This window comes from Limanda limanda, chromosome 10 (genome assembly GCF_963576545.1).
Source record: "Limanda limanda chromosome 10, fLimLim1.1, whole genome shotgun sequence".
Taxonomy (NCBI): domain Eukaryota; kingdom Metazoa; phylum Chordata; class Actinopteri; order Pleuronectiformes; family Pleuronectidae; genus Limanda; species Limanda limanda.
Genome location: NC_083645.1, coordinates 11,125,535 through 11,134,919, shown reverse-complemented (window position 1 = coordinate 11,134,919; position 9,385 = coordinate 11,125,535). Strand labels below are relative to the sequence as shown.

General features: G+C 48.4%; 1 protein-coding gene across 1 annotated transcript; it reads right to left on the bottom strand.

Annotated features, from left to right (window-relative positions):
• Window positions 1–592: 592 nt before the first annotated feature.
• On the bottom strand, window positions 593–8,677 carry si:ch73-43g23.1 (uncharacterized). The gene has a single exon (XM_061079045.1). It carries the CDS (start codon window positions 8,675–8,677, stop codon window positions 593–595), a length of 8,085 nt encoding a protein of 2,694 aa, XP_060935028.1.
• Window positions 8,678–9,385: the final 708 nt, after the last annotated feature.

Sequence of the window (9,385 nt, the reverse complement as noted above, 5' to 3'; positions counted from 1 at the left end):
TCATCAATAAGTATTTTAACACTCAGAGGCCACAGATGTAATGTTTCACATTAAGCAAGAAAAAGGAGCCATGCGTAAAGTGACACATTTTATTAGCATTGTTGTTGTTGCAGACATATTTTGCACAAACTCACTCATTCAATATTAGAGAAAAACAATAATGAAATAAATATGAGGTTCTTTTAAAACAGCATTTTCAAGTTTTTTGGAGATATTTGTTATGAAAGTACACGCATCAGTTAATTAGTAAACCTAGTGATTTATAGCATCTGTGCTTTACTGGTGAAGTAATAGTGTGCTGTTCTTACCCTGTATCACAAATGACAAAACATCTTTATAGACCATTTTGAGGATAGGCAGTAATAATCACTTACTTGCTTTACACTTACTCTTGTATTCAAATCTATTTCTTTTGATTAAAGCAGCCGAGCACAGAACAAGCAGCATCAAATAAACAACAAACAAAGAATCGCAGTCTTCAGTTGCAATGTGAAAACTCAAATAACAGTGCAGGCTAACATTAGACACCCCCTTTATATACTGAGTATTTAAAACCCAACAGGCTCCAGGATGGCGGCCTCTATCCTCTATTTCAAGACCTTTTCCCCCCTGTTGGGGGAAGGTTGGGGGGATGTTTGTGGTAATAGTCTGGTGGGGTGGGATTGGGGCTCGCATTCATCCCTGTCGGGATGTAATACATACTCTCCAGGTAGCTCTGGTCCAATGGTGGATGGTTCTGGGAATCTGACTTGGAACCCTGAACAGAGCGGTTCCTATAGCTGACCCCAGGCCCACCTGGATGCATCGTTGCTTCAGCAGAGGCCTCGGGATAGCGAGGTGGCTGAGGCTGAGTCTGGGTGTGGGCTGTGGGAGGAGGAGCTGCATAGGGCATGTACTGGGGAGCAGGGGCGTACATGTTGGGATTGTGGAGAGATGGGTAAGGGGCTGCTGATGGAGGATACAGGCCAGAATGGGACATTGCTTGCTGTGGGATGAGCACCTCTACATACTGGCCAGTCTCTGGGTCAAACAACATTTTCCTTAGGGGTTGCACAGGCACCTCAATATAAAAGTACTTCCCAGTCTCAGGATCTAGGAGCACTCTGCGAGGTGCTTGTCCATAGCTGCTCTCAGAGTACAAACTAGAGCTGTCACCCCCGTAATCAGAGCCATAGGAAGTCCCCATGCTTTGAGGACCACACATGTACTGGGGATCCATAGTGGGAAGGCCAGGTGAGTGGTTGTGGCCAGGATCACTGTAAGGACCCCCAGTCATGCCTGGTGGTTGCTGCTGGGGGGACCTGTGCATAGGGGCTCGTCTGTGGTCAATATGCTGCGGCGGTTGCAGTGGCCGGTCAGAAGTGCAGGCCTGCATGAGTGAGGGGTGGGGAGGGCAGGGAGGAGGCTGGTGGAGAGGCTGGTACAGGGTAGGTGGCTGGCCTGGACCAAAAGGACTTGATTTGGGGGAACTGGGCTGGTAGCTCATTGGCAGAGGGTCAGGTCTGAACTGGTGGGGCCGGAGAGGGGGCTGTGGCCCCTGGTAAGGCAGCGCCTGGCCTGGAGAGTGTGGAGGGGCAGGGGGCGTGAGGTTGTGAGGGCTGCGGTGATGGTGAGGAGCTGTGAGTCCAGGGTGGGAAGGGCAGCCGGCTGTGCAGGAGCAGGGAGGATGATGGGAGGAGGGCTGATAGCGATTTGACCTCTTGAGGCTCAGATCAGGGAGCACGAGGGGACTGAAGCTTTCTCTTTCATCGTAGCTTGGAGGATCATCCGAGGCATAAAACCGTAGGTCATCTGCTCTGTTGGGACGCTCGCCAGACAGTGTTCTGCGGTACGATTGGCGTGTGTATCCTGGTACATGTGTCGTGTGAACAGCAGCGGGTTGTTTCACATTGTTTGAAGTTGCCGGCATAGTTTGTTCATGAGGGCATGCCATCCTAGGATGAACTGGATGGCTGTCTGGATTCACAACAGCTGGTTGGCTTGGCTGGTTGGCTCCAGCTGAGGTAGGTCCAGGGATTTGGCTTGGCATCGGTTCAGAAATTGGACCTGGAGCTGAGGTTAAATCAGGACTGGTGGTTGAGGTTGGAGCTAAGGTTGTAGGTCTCTGAATGTATCTGGAGCTTTGAGGCGAGGCAGCAGGTTGTTGTTGTTGTCCTCTGTCATTACATGCTTCTGTCTCTGGTGTTGCTGTCGACTGGTTTGAGAGATTGGAGATGGTGGTTGCTGTTGTTTTGCTTGGTGGAGGTTTGAGGCTGGACACTGCAGACACAGCCAGTTTCCGTGTATAGTTTGAAGTTGCTGTGGAGTCATTGGAAATCTTTCTATAGATAGTCGGTGAGGACACCACAATTGTCTGAGACCTCTCTTCAACTTGTGGTTTCACAGTCGATGTTACTGATGGTCTCTGTGCTTCAATTGGCGTTGCTCCTACATCAGCAGGTTTAAATTTGCAACTTGGTTTTGGAGGCACGATTGGCTTTGCAGAATTCTTAGCTATGGATTTAACCTCAATGGTTTGAGGTCTATTGTTTACCGTGGTGTTTGCTGGCATCTCCTGTTTCTGTGTTTCCGTAGACAGTGACTTCACCTCAATTGGCTGTGGTCTGAATCTCCTTATTGCGGGGGACCTCGGGGGGAAGGTAGGATCGAGTCTTTTCACTGCTTCAAAATCTCCTCCATCCTTCTGTCTGGTAAGATGTGGCGTTTGCTCCTGCGAATTCCTCAGTGGTGGAGGAGTGCTTTTTTGTTTTCCTACATCTCTGATTGGAGGTTTCATGTTAACTACCTCAGCTTCTGTGGTCTTTGTAAGCGTGTCTGTGTTTTCAGACACTGATGAGAGGCCAGACGTGGTGGAGGATGAGGAGAACGTCCTCTCTCTATGAGACTCGCCTCTCCCACCATCTGAAGACAGGTTGGTCTGAAGGGGGATCTCCATGCAGTTTACATGCTTACGGGGAGGCCCTTTCCCTCCAGCTGCATTCTGAACATCGCCCCCCACCACTGCTCCAATATCAGCTTGGTAGTCTTTCTCCTTCAATAACAAGGAGACTGAGTGGCCACTGCTGCCCGGGATGGTGGGCCCGGGTGAAACTGAAGGAGCAGGGACGTGGATTGGGGTGGGAATCTTTTCAGATGTTTTGGATCCATCTCTTATTAACACCACAGCAGTGGACACCTCTCTTTCCTTACTGGGGGGTTTGGGAAGGCTTCCGAGCAGGGGAGGTTTTCTGTCAGTTGTCACAACAATAGGTTCCACCGCTTTGTCTGGCATTTTGTACATTTCTGTCACAGCCTCTTGTGTCTCTGCTGCCTTTTTCAGATCATGTTGACAGGATTTGCCATTTGTTGTGTCTCCTATCCTGTTTTTCTGTTGTTGTGATTCTCTGCTCACCTCAGTGACACGTTCTGGAGAAGCCCGAGGTTTGTCATCTGGGATTGCTTTTTGGCTGCATGACATTTTATATTTGTCTTCTTTCAAGCAAACAGCCTTGTATTCTATTTGCATTGGCTGAGGACGATGCAGAGGCTTTGCTTTGCTTTGAAGAGGTGGAGGAAAGGTTAGCAGTTTTGAATCTTTTACCTCCTCTTTCTTTTCCTCTTCCCTCTCCGCCCTGTAGGCCTCTTCCCTTTCTTCCATCCTAATTTCTTGGCTTACTCCATGCTCGTTCCCTGCTGTGACGCCTTTCCTCCTGTTCTCTTTTACTTCCTCCCTCCTTTCCACATTAAAAGTTTCCATCTTTTCGTCATTCGCATCTGATGGCAACCCAGCACGAGGTGCCTTGAAAGACAGATTATAAGTATTTTTTACAAGCTGCCTCACGTCTCTAACTTTGTGTATGGGGGCCTTAATTTTGTTATTGGCATTTCCTTCATCTTCTTCTGTTTTCTCTGGCACACTAGTCTCTTCCCTGTCCTCCTTTACCCTGTTAGTTATATCCAGTAAAGGAGCCTGAAGTTTGTTTTCTACCTCAGGTGTAAGGCAGACATTTAGAGAGGTTTTCTTTTTCTCCACAGCTCTGAGTGTAAGCTGCTGTGGTTTTGAAGTGCAGGCACCCTCGTCCCCCTCCTGAAGTTGTTTATGGTCCTCTGTGTTTTCACATTCCTGGTCTCTGTTTGTCATCCGAGCCTGCCTGCTGCCAGCTCCAGTAGCAAAAGCAGCTCCTGTGTTCCCGGAAGCGGAATTTGCTGAGTCACCAGCCTCCCTTTCGTCCCAGAGTTTAATGCCATCTGCTCGCCGTACTCCAGTTCTGGACATTTTACTATCGAATGGAACTTTCAATTCTGATCTCATGTCAGATCTTAAGGCCGTTGCATTCCTGCTCTGAGAATCAGCATCTTCACTGTCAGTCTGAGATAAATTTACACTTCTGCTGCTGCTGGATGAACTTGGCCTGTTACTGGTTCTCATTCCAAAGCTTTTCGATGATTTGGCTTCGTCCTTTGAGCTTGGTTCTCCTCTCAAAGGAAGACACTCAGGTGAGACACCATAATCTGACAGAGGCGTGGAACTAAGATTATGCCTGTCAGGATTTGGGGATACTTTCTGTATTGTGCTCTCTGTTGGTGGGCTGTTTTCATCAAAAGCAGGGCTCACGTCTTCTGCCTGGTCATCAGGTTCTTTGTCAACACATTGCATCTTCTTGGACAACACACTCTTAATAAGACAGGTGGCCAACTTGGTTTTAGAGCATGTTTCATCCAGTGAGGCAGATTTCTGGAACTTGAATCTTCTGTCATTTTTTGGATTTGGCTCAGGACTGCACTCAGAGCGGTAGCGATCTTGTGTTACTGCTGGTGTACTGTGTTGTCTCATGAGTGTCTCTCTGTTGTGACTCTCTAGAGACGGGCTTTCCACCATGACTGGTATTCCAGGACTACTATTTTCACTACTCTCATCCTGCTTCCCATCAGCATTATCCTTTCTCTTCAGCTGGATCTGTCTCTTTGGAACTCCTCTTCTCACCTTCCTGGTGTCGTTTCTTTCCATAGACACATCTACGCACTCAAAGCTGCCCAGCTCATAGCGCCTTGATGGATCTAGTCCATCTGAGTAGTACGCAGATGATTGCTGGAAGGAGAGTTCATCATTGTCCAGTTTTGGAGCAGAACCCCTGAAGTCAGCGTACGCCTGCCAGGTGGGATTTACCCCCGCGGGGCTCTCCTGGGTAGATGGTTGAGAAATGTTGGTTGATGAACGATGGCTGGAGTTGTACATGTCAAGGTAATCTACCTCAGGACTTGACACGCTGCGGAAAGCCAAGTCTGAGAACCATTTCACCTCATCATCTGCATCATCCAGCTCACTTCCCATGCTGGAGCTGGAACTCCTGCAGGGCCTTCTTGCAGCTGTGCGTCCTAGAGCACTTTTTTTGTTCTGGTGTGTAGGAGGTTGAAGTCGTCTGCCTGGACCACCACCTCTGGGGTCCTGTTGGGAGGAAAGTCTCAGGAGACTCTGTTGTTGCTGTTGCTGTCTGGTGGCAAGTAAGCTCTCTGAACAGGAATTCACTGTTGGCAGTCCCTGACGGGTCTCTCTGCTTGTGGGAGCTGCACTGCGACTCGCAGGCCCTTTTCTATTCCGAGCATTGAATGACAGCTCAACCTGTTCCCCTCTGTTACTGGTGTCCCCCTGCCACCCCTCCCCCTTTTCAGGGACACGCTCCTCCCTCTTTTTCTCTCTCATCATCTCCCTATCCCTTTGCCTCTCCCTAACTACTGCTCTCTCCTCCTCCAGATGCATTTCCCTATCCATCTCCAATGGCCCTCCTCTTCCACAGTAGGCCTGGCTATTATTGTCAACAGGGGCAACATTGGGGTTTTCCCTGTTTGTCACCGCTGTATTCAAATTACCACTTAGTGAGGATGATACAACCTGAGAGGGGCTGTGGCTTCTGTTCTGCCACTGTCGGTATGGTTTCTCAGGGGCTATGATATGGACAGGTGTAAACCTGGTGAGTGGTGGAGAGGGCGTCCGTCTTCTGTGCGCACGGTGGGCCATGTTCTCAGTGAAACTCTCTCTGTTTTCAGGTCTAACTTTTGTTGACGGATGTCTTCTTGACAGCTCAGGTGTACAAGATGATTTCAAGAAACTGCCCTTTTCAGAATTTGGTGAACGAGTAGTGAACGGAGGCTGTGGTTTTTCCAGTCTCTGCACAGGTGAGATGGATGTGGCCCTGTGGACAGGTGAAATGGTTGGGCTCCTGTCCTTAGAGACTAGAACATTAGGGGAAAGAGACTTGATTTCAATTGTTGGATTATAAGAAGGGTCTTCGTTAGGAAAAAAATTATAGCCAAAGTTTTGCTTTTCCCCAGAGAAGGAGACTAAACTCAAGTTATCTTTAATGTATACTTCCTTTGTTTGTGCTTCTATCTCTTTGCTTTGTTGTGCAAATGAACTCTCTATCTTGTCCTCTGCTAAGAAAGGTGAAGTAAATACAGGTGAACTAACTATGACCACTGGCGAACTGCTTTTGATTTCAGGAAGAACTGATGTGACTCCTTTGTCTAATTCAAACAAGGGTGACACGTCTCTTGAAGAATGTGTGGGGTACTGTATTTCTGTAATATCCCCTGAAGAGGACTCCTTCTCGAACTCTGGTGTGTTTCTCAGAGGAGGAGTAGGCTGTGTATACTGAGAGCGGTATTCTGCGAATAGGGTTGCCGGCGATCTCTGCTCAGGAGAGGGGGAAGCAAGTGATAGGTCTTTACTTGGGAGATGCTGAGGTGAGGGACTTTGATGCTTTTGAGATGAAGGGGTTTGATATCCTGGCTCAGGTGTGGGAGTCTGTTGCTGTGGCTGAGGTGAAGGTGTGTGGTACCTGGGTTGATATGACAAAGTTATTTCAGGCTGCAGGACAGAGTTTGGGAAGCCTGATGTATGAGGTGAGTGTCGTGGCGTACCAGTGGACCCTGCTGTGCTGCTCTGTACACTGCCTCTGCTGTGAGTACGGCTCCCTGCCTCTGGGGACACAAGTGTCCTTTGAGGCTCAGGGGTGGAGAGACGAGAGAGCTCTGGAAAAGGGGATGTGTCTCTCTCCTCTGGCTGAACAATGCTGTAAGATATCCCTGTGATGTGAGGGGATGAGTCGAGGCTTCTTGATGAGGCAGAGTAAGTGAGAAGCTCAGGTGAGGAGGCTGTAATCCTGATTTCAGGTGAAGGAGCGGTATGTCTGTGCTCTTCAGGAGAGCAGTAGCTCCTAGCTCCAGGTGATGGAGATAAAGTATAACTTACCACAGGCGAGGAAACCTGGCTCCTGTTCTCAGTAGGCGTTGAAGTGTATCTTATTTTTGGTGAGGGGGCAGGGGAGGGAGTTCTCGTCCCTGGGGTAACCGGAGAGGCAGCACTGAGCAGGCCAGGTGAGGGAGCTGTGTGTCTAAATACAGGTGAGACACTGGTCTCCACCAGCTCAGGAGATGTTGTTACTGAAATGACAGGTGAGGGAGGTGTGTATCGTGGAGCAGGTGTAGAAACAGTGCTGCCTCCTTCAAATGATAACCCTGTTTTTGGCCTCTCAGGTGTAGTTGTGGTGTCTCTTTCTGCAGATGAAGGAATAAAAATCAGCTCAGGAGAGTGGGGTAGCTCTTCTATATCTGGTGTGTAGCCTCTGCTGAAAAGATCAGGCAGGGAAACCCTCCTACTTCGCTCAAGAAAAGGAGATGATGCTTGAGTATCGGGGGAGTATTGGTTATCCTTCAGCTCAGGTGTGACTGAAGTTTCTCTTGAATGGGACTCTGTACAAATGGATCCAGGTATTGAAGATGAAAGATTGGCTTTAGATTCAAAGGCTGACTCTGTAAAATCTGGCGAAAAATGTTCGGGTGTGGACTCGGGCAAGGGACTGCTTTGTTGGTTCAAGTCAAGTGAAGACTGGGTGTTCACTGATTCAGTGGAGGCTGAGCTAACACGGGTCCTCGGCTCAGAGCACGGACTAGGATTTAAGAATTGTTGTGCAGGACTGTTGTGTTCGTCTTTCAAAACAAGAGTGAGTCTCTCTGGTTCAGCTTCAAACTGATTTTGTCTTGGACTAGGTGATAACGGTGAATGTCTTACCTCCACTGCAGAAGAAGAGGAGGGGGGTGTTCTCCCCTCTGGAGTAATGGTGAAGGGGCTATTATCTCCAGAAAAGGGCGTTCTCTCACCAGTGTTGAGGGCTTCAGGTGGTGGGCTAGCTCTACTAAGCTGAGGGACTGGTGATTTGCTTTTTCGTTCTAAATTTGGGCTACTGTCCTCAGAGATGTCTAGATGCTCTGAACTCAGTCCCTCACCCTCTGACTGCCACCTCTCTGAAGACGGGCTCTGCAACGGGGGGCTGTAAAGCCTTTCTCTTGAATCTTCAAATCCCTCCTCTCCTTCACTGGAGCCGTGTGCAGTGTGGTAGGAGCCTGAGTCATTCAGATCATCCACCAGAGGTGATGCAGCAGCTGTCCCGTCCACCTCCCTCTTAGAAAGGACAAAGGCCCCTACAGCAGGGCTGCTTGAGAGGGAGGGCGACTCACAGTCGTCTCCAAAAATGTCACACAGGCAAGTGGTCTCGGAGATGGCGCTGCGCTGAGTGGGGACGTTGATGATGTCAAAGAGTTCTACGTGGTTGGGGGTGCCGTCACGACGGCAAAGGGTAAAGGTGCGGGGCGCACTGCGCAGGAAGGAGTAGCTGTCTCCTTGAAGAGTCCAGCTGTCCATAGCTAGTCCACAAAATTCAAATTATCACTGTGGCCAGTCCATTCCACTCTCTGAGTCTGCTCTGGGATCAGTTCCTGGACTGGAAAGAAGATATGGTCACCTAGAGGATGTGTATCTCATTCATTTAAACCAAGAGCAACATTTGACAGGCAACGGTGCAGACAAGTGTTTCTGTTTAGTTGCCAGCAGTAAAAGAATATCTTCAACCCCCAAAAGGGGTTCAGAACATAAATATAACTCACTCTGTCACTATGCCTTAAAAAGCAGCAGCAAGCAAACTGAAATGAATGAACTGAAGAGCATATACAAAGGTTCACTAAAAGTTGGCAAACACTTAAGTTACATACCAGAAATTTTGTGTTTTGCCACATGTGCTCAAAGGTTCATAAGATCAATCGTCAAGATATTCTTATATATATAAAAGAAGTAAATGCATCTTATTTCAAATTTGAATTACATTATAATTTGAGATCAATTAATCTTACATTATTTGCTCTGCCAGATACTATACATACCTCTCCACGTTGCCTTGGTGAAAGACTGACAAGAGAAGGAAGGGCTGCTCAATGCACAAGTAGAGAGAGACAGAATGAATGGTACTGTACCTTTGGTCAATGATGACTCTTTCCAAAAGGCATTGAGTTGCTTTGTGTTGCAATGTCTGTCTGGTGTCCAGTGAGTTACCTCTAAAAATCACCAGCACGCTCC

Excerpts from the sequence above, each read along its gene's own strand:
- si:ch73-43g23.1 (XM_061079045.1), bottom strand. The coding sequence starts at position 8,677 with ATGGACAGCTGGACTCTTCAAGGAGACAGCTACTCCTTCCTGCGCAGT.